Source organism: Festucalex cinctus, chromosome 8 (assembly GCF_051991245.1).
Source record: "Festucalex cinctus isolate MCC-2025b chromosome 8, RoL_Fcin_1.0, whole genome shotgun sequence".
Lineage (NCBI taxonomy): Eukaryota > Metazoa > Chordata > Actinopteri > Syngnathiformes > Syngnathidae > Festucalex > Festucalex cinctus.
Window position 1 is genome coordinate 18,336,059 of NC_135418.1, and position 19,873 is coordinate 18,355,931.

The 19,873-nt window shown below is 39.4% G+C and overlaps 3 protein-coding genes across 3 annotated transcripts; 2 read left to right on the plus strand and 1 right to left on the minus strand.

Moving 5' to 3' along the window:
* Positions 1-943: 943 nt before the first annotated feature.
* On the minus strand, positions 944-13,848 carry LOC144023687 (oxytocin receptor-like). The gene is made up of 3 exons (XM_077529410.1): positions 13,616-13,848; positions 4,365-5,298; positions 944-2,234 (listed from the first exon to the last, which is right to left on the minus strand). Exons 2-3 carry the CDS (start codon positions 5,191-5,193, stop codon positions 2,026-2,028), a joined length of 1,038 nt encoding a protein of 345 aa, XP_077385536.1. The 5' UTR covers positions 5,194-5,298; positions 13,616-13,848; the 3' UTR covers positions 944-2,025.
* Positions 7,978-10,900, plus strand: vhl (von Hippel-Lindau tumor suppressor). Its single transcript, XM_077530573.1, has 3 exons — positions 7,978-8,576; positions 8,653-8,784; positions 8,978-10,900. Exons 1-3 carry the CDS (start codon positions 8,390-8,392, stop codon positions 9,181-9,183), a joined length of 525 nt encoding a protein of 174 aa, XP_077386699.1. The 5' UTR covers positions 7,978-8,389; the 3' UTR covers positions 9,184-10,900.
* Positions 12,898-19,824, plus strand: tatdn2 (TatD DNase domain containing 2). Its single transcript, XM_077529408.1, has 7 exons — positions 12,898-12,919; positions 14,328-14,622; positions 14,731-15,090; positions 17,011-17,925; positions 18,004-18,131; positions 19,097-19,280; positions 19,438-19,824. Exons 2-7 carry the CDS (start codon positions 14,338-14,340, stop codon positions 19,576-19,578), a joined length of 2,013 nt encoding a protein of 670 aa, XP_077385534.1. The 5' UTR covers positions 12,898-12,919; positions 14,328-14,337; the 3' UTR covers positions 19,579-19,824.
* The last annotated feature ends 49 nt before the right edge of the window (positions 19,825-19,873 follow it).

The following is a 19,873-nucleotide window of genomic DNA, read 5'->3' on the forward strand; positions in this document are numbered from 1 at the left end:
CATAGCGGAGAGTAGATGACAAAAATTTCAAATGATAAAGTAATGGCTGTTTCAGCTTTGTTTGCTTGTAATTTAGTGAACCTGGTGACAGCCAAAAAGACTCCAAAACCAGCACTGTAAGGTTTTTGATATACGTTTATTTGCACACATTAATTTAATAGTTTAATCACTGTTCTGTATTAAATATAAACTAAATCATGCGTCGGGCTACCTAAGCCCATATCTCATGAGACACGACATGTAATCAGGTCCAACAATCAAATAGTCAAAAATGCATCTTTTAAGCTAATAGTGCTCATGCTTGATTAATTAATTTTGCCTTGGAATAAATAGGACAGTGGTGCCTTGAGATATGAATAACCCAACTTCCGAGTTTTTCAAGATAAAAACCGTTGTACAGATTTTTATTTTTATTTTTTGATTGACTTGCAAGCAAAGATTTGAGATTCGACACACAATCATGACACTCAACATCGTCCAGTTGAAGTTTAATGTCAAACATAAAACAATGAGGGGTACACTTCATGTATTTAAAATGACCACAATGCTTCACTGTAGGTTTGCTTAGCTTAATGCTAACAAATGCATAGTAGGTCTAACCAGCGGCATCTCTATGCTTAGAGACACTTGACTCACTGAACAGCTTTCAGCAGTGAAAAGTTAATATTTTGTCCAGAATGAATTTGATAACTTCATTACTTTTCATGTCCAATTAATACCTTTAAAAAGTTTTTTTTTCTACTTGCTGTCGACTGATGATGACATCACCTGTACTGAGGAAGTAGGTAACAACCAATCATGGTTCACCTGTTTTCTGGGTTTGGTCAGTAAACTGAGCCATGATTGGTCGACTCGTTACCTACTTCCTCAGCACAGGTGATCTCATCAGTCGACAGCAAGTAGAAAAATTACTTTTTAAACTGTACATAAAAAATAATGAAGTTACCACATTAATTATTGACAACATTTTTTACTGCTGAAAAGGGCTCAATGAGTCAAGTATCCCTTTAAGGAGCAGATTTTTTAACACAAAATGTGGAGCGACACGTCAACAGACAGATTAACAAAACTCACAGGCATAAAAATATATATATTTATTTTATCCATTGTGGAAAAATGACTAATATTACTGCAGCTTACTGAGTCACTTTGTGTAGTTGTGAAACTCTTCTTTTTTGTGTGTCTGTATTTTACCTCCCCAGGCTTTACATTCAAAAGTTGTTGTTGTTTTTATAATAGTTCAACATTGTAGTGCTGTTTTTTTATTTTAAAAAAAACACACACACACACAATTGTTAGTTCTTTTTTGAAGCAGGCTGAAATTGATTCCAGTAAACCTGTCACCATCACAGGTTCCATGCGGTCCTGCTGTTTTTATTATTTAGATTTAGATGCATCTATATTGGGTGTAATTCCAGTATTGACCACTAGATGGCGATACACATATTTCACTTGGGGGTATAAATTTGACAGAAATATGACACGGGCAGTATTGTCTTTCATGCACAGCCAAATTTTTGTAGCAAATTATTGAATGTCATTTTCTATAATCCTGCTTTTTATGCCTACAAAAGCAACGTTTAGTTAATTTTATTGAGAACACATCTTTAGCCATTTCTGTTCATTTCAAAGGGGAAAAAGTTGATTTCCGATATGAGCGTTTGGAGTTAAACGTCTGGCCACTGAACAAACTGAACTGATATCTCAAGACGCCACTGTTTTTTGGTTGTTAATCGCACAGGTGTCTGAATGTTCTGCAATACTTGAGTAACACCATAACAAACGAATGAAACATGATTGCTTATGGAGACTGTCAGACATAGTTGCCCTCTTTTTGTGTTTATCCAACATCCTGCATCTGGAACGTACTCCACCACGCAGGCCACCCGCTTGTGCTTGGACCAAGAGATGCCGTATTTAAAATATCACGTGTCACTGACAAATGATATCTTTCCAACCCGGAGAGACCGCGGAGGATTAGCATCGCCGCCCGCCTCTCCTCAACCGCCCCCCGACACGCATTATTCACTTGTCATTGGTAAGATTTTTGAAACTGGTGTAGAAGGCGCTGACCAGCGTGGCTTCGTCGTGCGTGGAGTCCTTGGTGAAGGAGCGCCGCTGGCACGCCGGCATCAGCAGCCTCCGGGGGAGCGGACCGCTGAAGAGGAGGTAGATGAGCGGGTTGGCGCAACTGTTGAGACTGGCCAGCAACATCAGGATGGTGAACGTGGCAGCTGCGACGACAAACGGGTCGCAACGTTAGATAACACCTGTGCAGTCGAACGATATTGGAGCTGCGTAAAAAAAATCTTTTACAAATGATCAATGTTTTTGTTTGACGCTATCATCGAGGTCTTAATTTAACCATGATGATTTATTGGTGATATAGTTTGTAGTGGTGTCACCTAGAGCTGTCAAAATTAATCGATTAATTTGATTAATCTAATCGATAGATCAATTGATTCTAAAGAATATTCGATCGTGACATCACTAGTCACCTTAGTTGACTTGTGGTGCCTTCAGATGAGTGACTGACTTCAAAGACTTTTACGCAACTGTTATTCTGTTTTGTCTTGCATGCGCAAACTTGAGATACAAGCCTGGTGGCAATGACAGATAAAATGAGTATAAAATCGGCTTTCAGGTTTTTTTTTTTATTGTCAAGTTGGGTTTAATTTACTGTAAAACAAAACAAAACGAAGAATTACTCATTGTATACTTAGAACAACCACATAGTTTAGCCTTTAGCCCGCTATATCTTAAGGCTAAAGCTAACAGGTCACGATTAGCATCTATCTGGCTATGCTACAACCATAGATATGAAAATACAACATGGCCCTTTTGAGTTTTCAATGCTAGCGCTAAGCTAGGATGGGGCAAAGTAGTCAGCAAATTCCGTGCGGACAGCAAGTTAACCAAAAGAAAGACGCTGACACATTGTGCTTAAGCTGGGAATTACATTTCAGAGGTTTAAAAAAAGGGGGGAGGGGCATTTTTTTTTTTTCGAATTGTATTTATTGATAGCACACATTTTGGCATTGACAAAAACAACAACAGTAAACCTCGTAATAATCAGTTGAGAAATGAGTGAACAAGTCACGACTTATTTTCAATGTCCATTGCCTTTGAAGGAAAAGTTGCCCCTTCCAACATGGCCGCCAAAAAGGAACGGTGGTTAGCTGGGTTTCTGAATCGTGCTCCCGGTAAGAGGTCTTCATATCACTGGTTAACTTAAAACCCTTTTAGGTGGTATCTCACTGAGTGGTGAAGGATTGCAAGTTTTTGAGAACGTAGTGAATGGTTCGCAAAAAAGTTTTGTTTTTTTTGTTTTACCAAGAAATTTTGAGCATCCATATATGTTCAATTTCATTTCTTTATAGTATAAGCTTCCCAACTATTTTACGGTTAATGGTTGTTACTTTTACTTTATATTGATTTAAACTAATTGGAAACGATCATTTCTATGCAGGGCTGGACTGGCACAAAAAAAATTGGTCCTGGCATTTTGACCCAGCACGATTCTTTTCTAACATTGTAGTTTTGCCACTGATGTTTATTGATGATGTTTCAGTTTGCTATCTATATTCGAACTGGATTATCGGACCGGTACCTCTGAATTGTGGACCAGTCTCTTGGGATAAAACGTAGGAAAATAATAATTAAAAAGCACTGCAGCGGCCCCAAAAGAGGCCGGCCCACCGGGCATCTGCCCTGTATGCCAGATGGCCAGTCCAGCCCTGTTTCTATGTCAGTTGTTATAGAAAAAAAGCTGATGTATGTTATCAACAAATAAAACATTTTGGTCACATTTTCAGTTTTGTTAATTGTTATGTTTTAGTTGAAAATGACATATGAGATATATTTTTGGTATACTGTAGTCATGGAGAAAGGCCTACTTAACATTTTGATAGTTTCACATTCTAAAATTATTAAAATAATTGATGTAATTTGAAATTATTGGAAACTTTTTTTTTTTTTTTTTTTTTTAGCACCAAAGTGAGTTTTGTTCCACAATGCATTTACTGTATTTATTTTCATTTTTGGTAGAAAATCTGTACTGAAATTGCTTGCCACTACTTTCCATGGCTTCTGATTCCAAATTCTTTAATTGTGATTTTTCATATACAGTATCAGACAATTTGTGATGAAATGACTATATGGTATCTTGTTTTCATAGTCTAGGTTAAATTATGACGTGGTACGGACAAAAACGTGTTTGACACTACTGATTTTTTAATTTTTATTTTTTTAACCTTATATGTCTTCGGATAACATATTTTGTGTATCTGTTTACATTTTCCCCACTATCTTTATAAAGATTTTATTCTGTTTTATTTTATTTTAATGGAGTGCCATGCACTTACTTTCTTTGGGTGCATTGGGGTCCCACGCAGACCACAACTGAACGGTGAAGAAGGGGGACCAGCACACCACGTAGGCCAGCACAATGACCACGGTCATCTTGAGGGTCTTCACCCTGGCTTTGGACATGCCGGCGGCGCCGCTGGCTCTTGGGGGCAGCGGACCCGCCAGGCCGCGTCGCGCTCTCCGGCGCAGGTTCTGCTGGATGGCCCTGCAGATGCGCACTTGGCAGAAGACGAGCGTGATGACCGGCGCCACGAAAATGACCGCGGTGGTCCACGTGATGTAGGTCTTGAGCCCCCACGGCTGGACGAACTTTGCCCAGCAGTCGAACACGCCTGGCGCCACCTCCACCCGGGAGAAGATGAACACCTGCGGCAGGCTGCCCACCAGGGACACCCCCCACGCCGCGCACACCGACGCGTTCATGCGCCGGTGCGTCCGCTGGAATTTGACCATGGGGTTGCACACCGCCTGGTACCGGTCCACCGTCATGGCCACGATCATGTAGGTGGACGAGAACATGCCCAGAACCTGCAGGTACTTCACCAGGCGGCACACCAGGTCCGGCCCGATGAACCTGTCCGTGATGTCCCACATGAGCTGCGGGCACACCTGGAAGAAAGTGACCACCAGGTCGGCCAGCGCCAGGTGGAAGACGAAGACGCGCATCCGGCTGATGTGCTTGCGCTGCCGCCACAGGACCAGCAGCAGGACGCCGTTCAGGACGGCGGCGCTGGAGAAGATGATGGCCAGCAGCGTGATCTCCACCCGGGCCAGGGTCTCGTCTCTCGGATCCGCCGGATCGCTGTCGTTGATTGCCGGTGACATCCTCCTCTTGCCTGCGCCCGACGTGGAGGTATGTGACGAAATGCTCAGCTTGCGCGCAAATATTCAGAAAGTCCACTGAAGCTGCTGTTTTGAAAAGTCGCCGCGCTACAGAATAAAGTCAGAAGTGCAGAGTGATGTGAGCTTGGCTCGAATCATCAAGTGTGCGTCTGTGGGCAGGTTTATGTGACGCTAACACAAGGGTGGAGCTTCCATTTATATTCTGTAAAATTATCAACTGAGAAAATGGGGTTGCATAAGTGTGCACACCATCTAACTGGGGTTGTGACGGTGTTCAGAATGAACCTGCCACATGCAGGTGCAGTTCAGGCTTCTTTTAATCATTTGTGACATGTTTTTTTTAATGCAATAGGAACAGTACATTGTTTTTTAATATAGGGATGTAACAATAAGGCGATATTGTCATATTGCGATATTAAAACTGCCACAATATATCGTCGTTGTCATGTCAAGCTATTAAAAGCAGCACATCTGTTAAAAAAAAAGTCAAGTTGATTTTCATGTGTGCAGTTCTAGCACCCTCTGGTGGCTAGTTTTTTCATGCAGTTTAATTTTTACAAGGCATGTTTTGCCCCTTTTAGGTTTAAAACCCACAGTAATCGTCATATGCTTGTGAACAATATGTTGTGAGTCAATATGTGGAGGAACTCAATATGTGCGTGCAGTAGCAAGTAAGTGCCTCTATATTCAGTCTTATTAGAGATTGTAGGTTGTTGATACGCATTGCTATTATGTACAAAAGCACAGTATTGCGTTTTTATTTAGTATGAGCTCATTATTATACAATATTGTGACCTTTTTTGTATCGTTAACCTTCCCACAATGTCGTGATAATTATCGTATTGTGACCTTCATATTGTGATGATATCATATCGTGATGTCTGGATATCATTACATCCCTAACTCAAACCTTGCCCATATATGGATATGTCAGATATGCAACCAATGCGAATGCAGTTTTCATTCTGTCAGTATTTGCTCTGCAGCATGACCAGATTTCTTGTCATCCTTTTGCCAATTTTTGAGGGACGTACAGTTCCTAGTAATGTCACTGTTGTGCCATATTATCTCCACTTAATGATGATTGTCATCACTGTGATGGCTCCGAAACAAACCCGATTAACACCTGGCATTTAACACAAACATTCCTATACATCCGAAATCAAAACTACACGGTTGCCCCATATGCTATATGAAGATGTATTTGTGTATATATTTGGTCTGTGGAGGATGTTTAACGAGCCACCTTACAAGTCTGTGTTCACACATCTTTTGACTGAACACATCTTTTGGTCCCAGCGTCAGGCCATGAATCATTCCTCTGAAATGCAGCCACTAATTTGGTGTTTTGATGTCAGTGACGTGAGCGTTACCTCAGGCATGGGTTTAAAATCTCACACAGTATTGTTAACTGAGTTGAGATAAGGCTCATGTATGATTCATAACATCCACATACTCGTCACACCGCTTTGTGTAAAATGTTAGCATTCAAATTAGGTTGTGCAGTTTCATTTGAGACATTTAATTCAGCCATTCATTTGCAACAATTTGTCCTGTTCTGACATTTATATACACATTTTTCAGCAATCACATTGGTATTTTTAGGTTTATTTTAACAGAAAGTTAAAAATGACTTCGGCAGTTATGCAATGAGGCTAATGTTATGTCAAACAATAATATAAAAATTATATTAGAACCATAGGGGATATGATTAAAAATACAATAGAGAACTGTGTTAAATACATTTAAAGAATGGCCAAGAATATTGTGCAACATCAACTGATAGGGAGGTCACCAGCAACCTTCACAATGGTTAAATACAGATTTCAGATTCTATGTTGAATCAAGGCTAAGGATTTATAAAGTTAAAATTAAAATATGTATACGAATAATATGATATGTTTTTGCACCATCCTTACCAAGTATTTAATTTTTGTTTGTTTTTATTGTCATGATATTCAACTTGACAATTCAGTAACACGTTATTTATCAATATAACAACAAATAAGAACTGACAAAATAAATATACATTCCAGTTCAGTATTATATCATTACACATTAACGTAGAAAGTTTTACAAAGTATATTATTGACACACAAATAAAAAATAGAGTCGGGGTTGACCGGGACTAGTTTTATCACAGATAAATTGTCACGTTGTAATTTTATTCTCCACCAGAGGGCGTAAAGAAAATGTGAAATATCAGTTTTCTTTGTATAAACGGCCAGGGGTGGGTTGTGTAAAGTTAGTTCAATGATTATGGTAAATTTTCAAGATCAATGGCAAACAATTTCTCTGGCTCTAAAAACAAACAAACAAACAAACAAATCCAAAACAAAACAGGAGAAAAAGGATCATTGTGTCCTTGTTTTAGCTGCAAAATCCAGTGTGACAGCTTACCCATTGGTGTCACATGTTCACGCCCTCTATTTGATGGCTTATCTCTGTATTGACACAAAGTATGAAAATGACATGAATACAAAAAATATACCTAAGACTGTGGTCTTTCATCTGGTATACATTTTGTTCATAATGATGTGTTGATTCCAAGAAATAGATAAAAGTATCAAAAGTGACATAACTAGCATCTTTTAACCTCTCTTGTTGCCAACAAATTTGAGAGACACAATGTATCAATTTAATTATCAATTATAAATGCCCGAAAACATGGAGTTCCGGGGGTGGGGTTTTATTTTGAAATAGCCTGGTCAGAACCATCAAAGAGCACAAAATGGGTCACAACAATACCACCCACGGGGTACAATTGAATATGACATTTCACTAAGAGTAAAAACATCAATAATATTGCAAATTTCTTTATCTCTGTATACAAAACAAGTTATATTTTCCCCTCAATTGCCAATCCAAGACCAGCGACGTCATGACGTCCTCGCCCAATCACAGGAAGAGTAAAACGAGTGTTACGTGACTGCTAACCGGAAAAGAGAAAGTTTGTTTTTGTTTTTGTTTTGTTTTTAAAGGAAGAAGCTGGTGGCGTTTCTGTTCGTCGTGTTTGTTTTTGTTTTCAGCGAAACAGCTAGATGCATATACTGAAATAACAGACGTATGCCTTTTTCTGTGTTCCCGTTAGCCTTCTGATGCTAGTTAGCGTTTGCTAACACGGCCAGCCGTTGTTGGAAAACAAATTAGCTTTAGCGCTAACTCTCGAACACCAACGATGTCGCAAGATGGAAACGCGCCTCTGCCCCCGATTCGTTCCCAAAACACTCGCATTCCCTTGAAATTTATATTTTGTAACCGCACTCCCCGAGTGGTCCGGCCACTGTGGATTGATTTCCGTGGGGAGCCACAGCCCTTCGACGACTTACAGCCCATGACGGGACGAATAATCAACACCTACGTCGGTAAGATAACGCTTTCACAGCAGTGTTCAGAGAGTGTTGAGTTTTTTTGTTTTTTAATGAATGTGACCCCCACCAGGTCACCCATGGATATTCATAGATGTCGAGAATGATGTCATGTTGAACGCGAACGGCAAAGTGGTCTTCATGGCTACTGTGCCAGAAAATGAATGTGGTCTAATTTCTCAACTTGTATATATTACTCTGCCAGGTAGGTTTACAGTAGACACACAAGACACCAAAAAGGGGAAAACATCTCAAAAGGCTAAACTTGTTTTCATCTGCTTTTTCTACACGTGAAGTGATTAAAATTAGAAATCAGATTTTAAGATGATCCTAAAGTAGAAACATGCAAATGATTCCAGTTCCAAGTATGCATTTAACTAACTTGCACGTGTCCACAGTTTACAGCCTCAAGGACTTGGCCCTTCTGGTGGTCCGTCGCCTGGTACGGCCAGAGGACTACAGACGTTTGGAAATAGCGCGGTGCCTCATCGAAGAGCTGGAAGATTTGCCCAGTTCGTCCAAAAATCTACAGCGGTTGAATCAATGCTTAACGCTGTATCTACGTGTACGCAGTAGAAACCAAGGCACCAGGGGGAGTAATTAAGATCACCCCCCCCCAACCTGAGGTCTGTCGCTCAAGGCAAACAGATAGACTGAACTTTTTCTTTTCACTGTTTGATTGTTTGAACTGATCTTACAGAAACGCCCACCTTTCGCTAGGGCAAAAGATACCACTAAATAAATTTTGAAAGATCTAAATTTTAAAATTGCCACAATATTTAAAGCAGACAATCTGTTAAAAAGGCGAAGTTTTAGTGTTCCCTCGTTTTCCGCTGGGGTTAGGTTAAAAAAACAAAACAAAAAACGCAATAAATGACATCCGCGAAGTAGTTAGCTTTATGTTTTACATTTATTATAAATGTTTTAAGGCTCTAAAACACCTCGCCACACAATTTATACACTTTTCTCATCGCGGCATTTACATTTTCTCACATTTCTCTCTTGTTTAAACATTTTCAATTTCAATTTCCGCGAAAAGTGAACCGCGTAATAGCGAAGGAACACTGTGTTCCATTTGTGTAGCTCTAGCATCCTCTGGTGGTTAGTTTATTAGTGCAGTTTAATTTTAATTGTGCATGTTTTGGCAATTATCACTCCTATTCATCAGTCATACCAGCAAATATTTTTCAACATCTATGTCAAAGAAACATTACTTTTGGGCCGCTTCAGTCAAACACTACATAGAGACTAATCGAAAGATGACTTTATTAAACAAACTAGAATGAATATGTCAATTCATTATGTACTATAGTTTATCTGTTTGTTTTTGTTTTTTTGTTTTTGTTTTTTTAGTTATTTCTAAACAGGGCAGTTTGGGGTTTTTCTTGATTTAGGGGTGGCCCACACCCCTATATCCCACAAGAATAGATCCTCCCCGGCCCTGAGCCAATCTCCACATTCAAAATCAAAGGAAGAGTAATCGGTAATAAAATGGGTTTACTTGAGGATCTTACTTAATCGTTAATGTGATTATGTTCACAAATTACACCTTGACACAGACAGTGGAACATGGAGGAAAATATTTTTGCTTCTTGAACTGACACATCTAACTAATTAAATTACAAAGAGAAATATTTATATTTTATATTTAAATACTTTATTTGCATATCTTGAAAAGCAGGCTGTGTCAAAAGTTATGTTTTTTTTATGGGCCACTAGAAAATGGGCGGTGGGCCACGAATGGCCCCCATGATAGTTTGATCCGCTGAGCCAATCGGCACATGACCAAGCCAATTTCTGTCACTGCTGTTATGTACAAAAATACAATATTGTGCTTTTTTGTTTTTGTACAAGATAGTAAGTTTTTATACATTATTATGATTATTATTATTTTTTTAATCATATATTAATATCTTCATATTTATCATATTGTGGTGTTTGGATATCATTACGTCCCTACCGAACACATGAATATTTTTAACATTATGAGTCGTTGCCGCCGTGGTTTTGCTGTATTATTAATGCTTTTCTACTGCTATGTTGGAATAAGTTCCATTACCAATACGATGATTGTCATGTCACTTATCTGTGCCGCCCCTCACCATCTAACTTGATGGAGCTTAAGAGATGCTACAAAGAGGAATGGAACAAACTGCTTATAATATGCACCAAACTTACTTATGTTGTTTTATTTTTTTTCCAAAATAACTTTTCGCATTGTCATTATGAAGCGTTGTATGTATGTTGAGGGGGGATTTAATACATTTTGGCTTACAGTTATAGCATACAGTGAATAAAAAGTGTACACACCCTTTTTCAAATTTGAGTTTTTTTGTGAAATAGAAACAACGAGCCATTATTTCAAAACTTTACACCTGAGGGGAACTAAAAAAAAAAAAAAAACTGAGATGTGATTGCACAAGTGTGCGCACAATGACAGTATAATAATGTCCGCAATTAACCACTCACGTTCAACGTCATGTTAAAGAGGAAGTCAACCTTAAACATTTTTGGACGATTATATGTTATATGTTGCCTCACTAATCAAGACATGACATTCTGATAAATATTACATTTGTGAAATATGAGTTGTGAAGCAAAATACAGCCATTTTGTTCCATCTCAGGGGGTGGCCATTTTGCCACTTGCTGAAGATGACATCACAGTTGCTCAGGCTTCAGGCAACGACCAATCACAGGTCACCTGTTTTCTGTAGCTGCGCTGTGATTGGTTGCTACCTGAACAACTGTGATGTAATTTTCACTTGACAGCAAGTGGCAAAATGGCCGCCTTGTGATACTGATAAAAACTGCTGGATTTTTCTACTTAACCCATATTCCACGAACAATATTATCGAGAATACCATATTTAGATTAGTGGGGCTGCATAGAACATATTGTATAGAAGAATTTTTTGTATTTTTTTGGTTGACTTCCCTTTTAAATATGAGTCAGCACACCTGTCATAAATTAGTGTGTCCAATTAACCCCAAATAATTGTCTGCTTTTCTAGTAGGATTTCCTGACTATTTGCATGCTAACTGACTGCTAATTGAAATTGCTAAATTCCTAGAAGAAAAACAGTCCCAAAATACAATGCTGCCACCACCATATTTTACTGCAATCAAACATCTCGCTGAAAAAAAGTTTAACCTTGGTTTTCATTAAATCATAATAAAATAGGATGGCTCCAACTCACTCTATGTATTTTATCTTTAGAAATAAAAACAGCGGGGGGCGGGTTAAAATCGTTACTTTTATAGGTAGTGAGAAAGGGGCCTGTGTAAATAAACAATTAATGTCTGGGTTGTGCAGTGGGCAGCCTTCTGCTAGTTTGGGAGCAGTTGAGTAAATTGAATTGCAATGCTTAAATTTGTAGGGAAGAAATACAGGGACTGTTTTACGTCACCTTCCCATATGCTGGAGCCAACCAGAATCGAACCGCGGTTAGGTTCATTGTAGACTAAACTGTCCATAAGTGTCAGTGGGAATGGTTGTTTGTCTGAATTTTATGTCCAGTGACTTTTCCAGCAGGTCAGCATCATAAAACACCGACAAGCTCCCACCTGCCTCAAAACATGCCAGAGTACAGGAATGTATTCAACAAACGTGCCAGGAGGGGCTTCCGCGACTGGCTAGTGGAAAAGAAACACTCCTCATGTGAGTCTTGGTCTGACGGTCAGACCATAAGGTCAGACTCTGACCTTATGCAGCATATGATGAATTCCATCCATGGCCACACATTCATTCACATGTGAGTGTTAGATGGAAGAATGACAGCTATTTTGTTTCATGGCAGACCCAAGAAGGCGTTTTGTTTTTTTATTTTTATTTTAAATACAATTACGACGTAGACTTATAGACAACAATGAGTTAGTAATGCACAAATGCAGTAATCTACATCAATATCTATAGTCTACGCTATCCATTAGGGAACATTAAGATGGCTAAATGTTCTTTGAAATTATGATCATTTTAAAACATCAGTATTTCTTCACTTACAGACAAAGGTTATAGCCTCTGTGCCTACAACATGGCTTTGGGATTACCTAAAATCTGAGAGGATTTTAATTTCCCAATCCTGTGCCTTGTGTTTAACGAGTTTAATAAACATTTTCACGGAGGATACAACTTTTTTTTTCTTTCTTTTCTTTAGTCGCTGCAGCCTTTTCTTCTGGAGCGTTCTTGTTGGTGTGGGTGACTTGGGCACATCCTGGACTGTACACGCCACATATTAGGCTGGAGCCAGGATTCAAATCACAAACCAGTGAACAATGAGGCAGATGTGCTACTTTTTCTTTTTAAGGCTGCACCTGAACATGACAACGTTTCAGTGGATTGGTTTGTTTTTGCTCATCTCTCATAACTTAAATGAGTCACCCAACATTTGGCCATGACTATATATTCATTATTATGAGATGTTTCTGAATTTCTGCAGAGTATATTAACCCCTAGTGTGAATTGTTTGCTTCAGAATATTTGTGAAGGGTTGTTTTAATTTTATTTCCAGTATTAAATGCGGATAGTCAAAATGTTTATGCTTCATTTATTTTCTCCTAAAAATAAAAAATTGCATTGTGAATTGGCCAGGCCATGAGAGTGCCCTAAATTTTAACATCTCATATTCTTGATTAAGTATATAAGAGATTAAGCCATACTATCGCCTTTATATGTAAGATACAAAATTTGTATGAAAAACGCTTTTATGGAATAAATAAGTAACACAATTAAAATTAATAAGTACTGTACTACGAGCATGCCTTCATTTGCCACGTGACTACATATTCTTACTTTGCTGTGCAACCTAGTGCGCCATCGTGTGAAATTTATAACATCGAAATTTTAGAATTACGGTAAATCTTGTTATAAAAACAGTCGTGCGTAAAACAAACAAACAAACAAACAAACAAACAAACTCAAATTAAAAACAGTAAGGATGGCAGTAATCTAGTGATATTTTTTTCCCCACAATGTACATAGAGTTACAACAGTGTACTTTCGGTTACTTAAAAAAAGAAGTTATGTTCGTAGTCACACCTGTTCTGTTGACCAAATCTCGCGAGGTAAAAGCAACGCGCAACTTTTTCTCCATCTGGCGTTACAAAATGATGTACCCAAACAACGTTCTACTTGGAATAAAAACTTTTTCAGGTTACTTTATCGTCCTAAAAAATCTTCCCACTCTTCCTCGTAGATTCTGACTCACTGAAACGAAGTGGACACAGATGATTCGAATCACATATTTGGTGACAGCAGTCTTTTTTCCTTTAACGACTTTTTTCGTTTAAAAAAATGTTTTTTTACGCACACGTTGACTTTCATGTGCCAACTTAATGACATTGCACCTATGTAAATGCCTTTATTTGTGTTTTTATTTGTGTGTTGTTTGCTTTTTGAGTGTATAGTTAGCGGTAAAAGATGGCTAATGCTTGGTTAGCTGCAGCTAGGCTAACGTCACGCATGCCTACCAGGATCTATTTGGCTTGTAATTAACAACTTCCAATATTTTTGGTGAGTCTAACGTTACTACACTGTTAAAAAAAACAGCACACAAAACATGAATGTCGAGTTATTTTTACGTTTCATTGCAAGAAGAATGAAAAACAACGTGACCGAGGATTTACTGGACCCTCTTTGTTAACTTTTGTATAGCATTACATCATACGAATTTACTTATAGGCTAAGTATATTATACAATTTCTATCATTTCGTTACTGTATCTTGTCTATATGTCTGTCTGTCTGTCTAGGTTTTCCAACATGGACAGGAACAGGAAGAAGGTGGCTTTTAAGATATCAAAGCATCAAAGAGTTTTCTCTCCTACTTTATTTGCCCATCAAAGAGATGCAAAACGCACGCCTGGCAAAGTGTTGCCTAAAGCAGAATTGCCTGTCAGCGACTCCCCAGGTCCAATCAGCTTTGGTGATCTGAGTCTCAACACCCCTAAGAGGAAAGCCGAGACGCCTCTTGAAGCTGTGTCTTCCCAAAGCAAAGCTGACCTCAGGAAGCGTGCCAGGAAGTGTTTTGAAATGTTCACATCCCAGGTAAATTTCAGCAGCATGTCATCCAGATGAATAAAAGATGTTTATTTTACAATTCATTTCGCAATGGCAGACAATGGAAGTACTGGTTTATTTTTGGTCATTTCACAGGACACCAATCAGCAGGAGTCTACACAAGGTGATATAGATACATCCCCTCTTCCATCTCGTGTTTGCAAAAAGAAAAAGGATAGGACGCCAGAGGAAGGCTTCAACGCAATCTACAAAATGGCATTATCTGCAGCGCTGAAAAGCAGGGGAATGATGAGCACCCCTACAAAAATTAGCAGTGACACCGGCTGCCAGTCTCTGCCCCCTGCAAGCCCCCAGGTGACGACTGGTGAAGACAGTCAGGCTTCACTCACAACTGATTGCTGCTGGTCGCCACAGCCGGACATCAGTGACGATCAGTGCTCTACAGTGGTTTCATTTGGCCAAGATGATGACACAGTGCCTGAAGCGGACAAAAGGGTAAGTCCCAATTAATCAATAGAAACCGATTCTTGTCCTATACAGTGCTCGTCAAAAAAGCACACATCCCAACAGACTGGCCGCTGGTTATAACGTCTGCCCGACAGTTAGGATGTACCCCGTGCCTGTGTCTCAACTTTGACACTACCTCTGAAAACAAATTATTTGCCAGCCAGCCTGTAATATTTATAAATGACAGTGAAAAAAAATGTGGCTTTTATTGGCAGTGCAAAAAGGGTTCACGCAAAGCAATTAACGACACAGAAGGGTGCAGTGGGGCAGCGTTCTACTGGTTTGGGAGCACTTGAGTAAATTGGCTGTCAAGGGCACCTCTGCAACTGCGGGAAGGGAATACAGGACCTCATTGCTCATTTACTCCACAGGCCATATGCTGGTGCCAGTCGGAATCAAACCTGGAGCCTTTTTATTGGATGAACTATAATACAGTGGAAGTACTTTGAATACAATCTGTTCAGCCTTTGAAATCAGAATAATCAATTCCGTTTGCCTTGGTAAAACCTTTATTAACTTTACAGTGTTCTAATGGATTATATTAAATCCAATCAGATTTTACTTGTTTAAGCACAAAATACTGCACAAAGCAAGAATTAAATAACACCAAAGGCCAAAGTGGTTAACATAAAATACGAATGTAGGTAAAGAAATAAAATTAAAAGATAAAAATTTCAGCGTTAAGCAGCAAATTCCGCCCATATTTATCCATCTCAAAAGGGCGGCCATTTTAACACTTGCTGTCGACTGAAAATGACACCACATTCTTTCAAGTAACCAATCACAGCTCATTTTTTCCCCTGCGGTTAGTCATGTTAGATTTGTAAGCTACGCTGTGATTGGTTGCTCCCTGAGCAATGACTGTGATGTCATTTTCAATCGACATCAAGTGGCAAAATGGCCGTCCCCGAGATGGATATATGACCTGATAGCCGATGGCCTATACACGCCCGTGCAAGCCGTTGAAGTCACAGGGCAGCCATCTTGCTCCTCCCACTTCGTGAGCAGGCTACTGTATCAACTACACGGTATACGTACAGATGAAACATATATACAGCTTGTATAAGGCCGGAGGCGGGGTGGGGTGTTTCTGCCGGGGTGGTCACTATTTTATAACAAGTTAAAAAAAATAAAATAAAAAAATAAAAAATAACAAGTGCTGCTTTAATAACCCCATTTTTTCTTGTTTCTTTTTTCTTTTTTTTTCTTTTATCTCAGTTCTTTAGACCCCAATATTACATTTAGCAGAGGCATCTTTTGTTAAATTATAGTTATAGTTGTTTAATTAAAAAATATATACAAGTTTCCTCCTGTATACAAACATTTATACATGTATTTAATGCAAGTTGTAAAATGTCTTAAAGTCCTCTTGTTTATGTTTAATAAATTTAAAACACCATAAATCATGCTGTTTCTACTCAGTACTGTCTCAAATATTGTCCAATTGCAATACTATAAATGTGTAGGATCATATGTCGAGATGCGTTTCTTGGCGGCCTCGTGACTTCAAAAGATTTGGCCTATTGTCTTTCCATTCATATTTTCAGATCAGTGATAAAAACTGGTCAGTTTTGCTGCTTTTTTTTTTTTCATATTCCACAAATGCTATATTAATCAAAATATCATGTTTCGACAAGTGGGGCTGCATAGGACATATTGTAAAAAAAAAAAAATTTGGATGACTCCTCTTTAACCATTATTTACAATTTAATATGTACCTGTGGGTGAAACAAAGCTTGTGGTAAACATTTTTGTGAGCCATGCGCATGTCGCAGAGCCCATTCTTTCAAATATATATTTTGACACCATTAATATACGCATGTGTATACAGTATAAGATATGTTAAAGTGATATACAAGATATGGTAAATTGATGCATCTTTAAAGTTTCAATATATTTGTCTTTCAGGACATTCTGATGGAAAACGTTCTCAAAGATCCTCATGACTCCCAAGAAAACTCCTTTGCCTCAGAGTTTGAACCGCAAGCTCAGGACACTTCCCTCCATGCTCTTGAATTTATTCCAGATTCCTTGTCTTACTGTATGACTCCTCGGAATCACCCCTCCGACAGCTGCGTGAGCCCACCAGCGAATTACAGCTTTTGTGATGACACGTCTCCCTTTTCACCCCCGAGCGAATGCAGGGAGGACTTAACGGATTTAAAGCGGACTTTCCTCATGTCCCAACAGTCATCCAAGCACCAAGAAGGTGGAAGCCCCTCAGCGGCGGCCAGAGTTGCTCGCACAGCTCTAAACGCCAAGACCCTAGATTTCGATGACCATTTTCCTCTGCTGCTACATTCTGATAGTGAAGAAAGTACCTCCGCAGCCACACGTCGACAGTCATATGCCGGCTCTTCCATCCATTCCCCCCGTTCCTCATTTCAACATGATAGCACCCCTAAACCGAGGCTGTCCCTGGGCAACCCTCAACCCCCTTGGTCAAGTTACCCCTACAACACCGGCGGCTTCATAGACACGCACTGCCATCTCGACATGCTCTTCGGGAAACTGCGCTTCCGCGGCTCCTTCGCCCGTTTCCGGAGTATGTACCACAGCAGCTTCCCAACGGAGTTTGAAGGCTGCATTGCAGACTTTTGCAACCCAAGGCTCATGTCCAAGGAAGCCCTGTGGGAGAATCTCCTGACTGAAGACATGGTCTGGGGGGCTTTTGGGTGCCACCCACACTTTGCTCACGAGTACTCGCGTGGTAACGAACGCAGCATATTGAAAGCTATGGGCCACCCAAAAGCCGTGGCGTTTGGCGAGATGGGTTTGGACTACTCTTATAAAAACAACACGAGTGCCTGCAAGCAAAAAGAGGTAGAGTTGGACTTGCGTAATACGAGTCAGAATGGAAGGAAGCTTTCGTGTTCTCATGGTTGGTTGTCTTGATTGAAGGTGTTTGAGCGGCAGCTGCAATGGGCAGTGACCATGAACAAGCCTCTGCTGATCCACTGCAGGGATGCAGATGATGACTTGATGACAATCTTGAAGAAGTGCGTCCCCACAGATTACAAAATTCACAGGTGGGTTCATGTTATTGTTGACTCTTGACATTTTACTACCTAATTCTGGGGTGTCCAAATTCCAGTCTAGGGGCTAATTTCAGATCGCTGCACTAAAAAAAATATGTTATAAAAATATTAAAAATTAAAAAAGGAAAAAATGTTTTTATTGTTATGTATGGAAGTGTATTGCATTCGCTTGAAAAAGAAAAACTTTTTTTTTTTTTTTTTTAGTATTTTATTTTCTGTTTTTCTGAATTTTTTTTTTCTGTTGTATTGAATATTTATTTTTGTCATTAAAAAATTATTCCAAAAAACAGGGAAAAAATATTAAGAAAAACAGAAGAAAAAAAAATTCCAAAAAAGCACCAATTTCTTTTTAGTTTTTTAGAGTATTTTTTATTTTTACCTCTGAACTCCAAGTGACTTGTTGCAGACCACTGACCTGTATATATTGATGGATAGCCAATAGCCCATACACGCCAGTGCAAGCTGTCGAAGTCACAGAGCGGCCATCTTGTTACTCCCACCTTGCGAGGAGACTACTGTATAAACTATACCACAGGTCTTAAACTCCAGTCCTCGAGCGCCGCAGTCTTGCATGTTTTGCACAAACCCCCCACCCCTCCTCTATCCCTATACGAACTGCCTACGAGCTCTATATGTCTAATCTGTATGTATACCGTATAGTGTATCCAGTAGTCTGCTCACAAGTTCGGAGGAGAAAGATGGCCACCCTGTCGCTTCAACAGCTTGTACGGGTGTGTATGGGCTATCGGCTTTCCAGCCATATATTCCGATCAATTGTTTTACTACTTAGCATAAAATAATGTTGACCCTCAGTATATTTAATTGCTTTTAGCTTGCTGCACAAACACAAGCTGAAGTGGCCCTCAGCGGAAAGCTTTGGGGTCCCCTAACTACATCAACACAATCCTATCCTGCCTTTTGTGACCTGATTCTTTGGATTCTATTTTGGATTTTAGGCACTGTTTTACAAACAGCTATCCAGTGATCGAACCCTTCCTGGAAGCGTTCCCCAACATGTACGTGGGCTTCACAGCCTTGATCACCTATTCCAAAGCAAAGGAAGCCCGAGATGCTGTCCGCAAAATCCCTCTAGACCGCATTGTGTTGGAGACAGATGCACCATATTTCCTGCCAAGAATGGTATGTTCATTGTAAACGTAGTTATGTGTTAGTTACAAACTAAGCATCATCAACAGTAAGTATTGTCTATTCCTCCTCAAGTGCATTTCTTACATTTTTATTGTTACTCTGTAGCAGAGGTCAAATTCTTTAATTGCATTTCTTTCCGTTCTGATAGGTTAAAAAAGACCTCTGCAGATTTTCCCATCCGGGACTGGGCATCCATACCCTGCAGGAGCTGAGCCTGCTGAAAGGGGAAGACATGCCCACCGTGCTCGCCACCATCCGAAACAATACCACTCAGCTTTACGGCATCTGAGTGCGAGAGATAATGTTGCTGAATGTTACAAAAGTCAGCTTTGTTGAAGCTGCGTTGTTTGTGGCTCCTCACTAATATATATGTATTTCGAGTTTCATATGTGCATTACAAATGTACATTTGTGGCGTTGCATGCTGTCATAAGCAGTTATATTGTTGTGGTTTTATTGTTTTAACATGTTCTATGTGGTCTGTTTTGCTTTGGTTTGTAAGTTTGCCAAATAAATGAAACTCTTAAGTTTCTGCAGTTTTGTTTTAGCGTGTGTGCCTTCAATACAGTAAGTTACAGAAGAGGA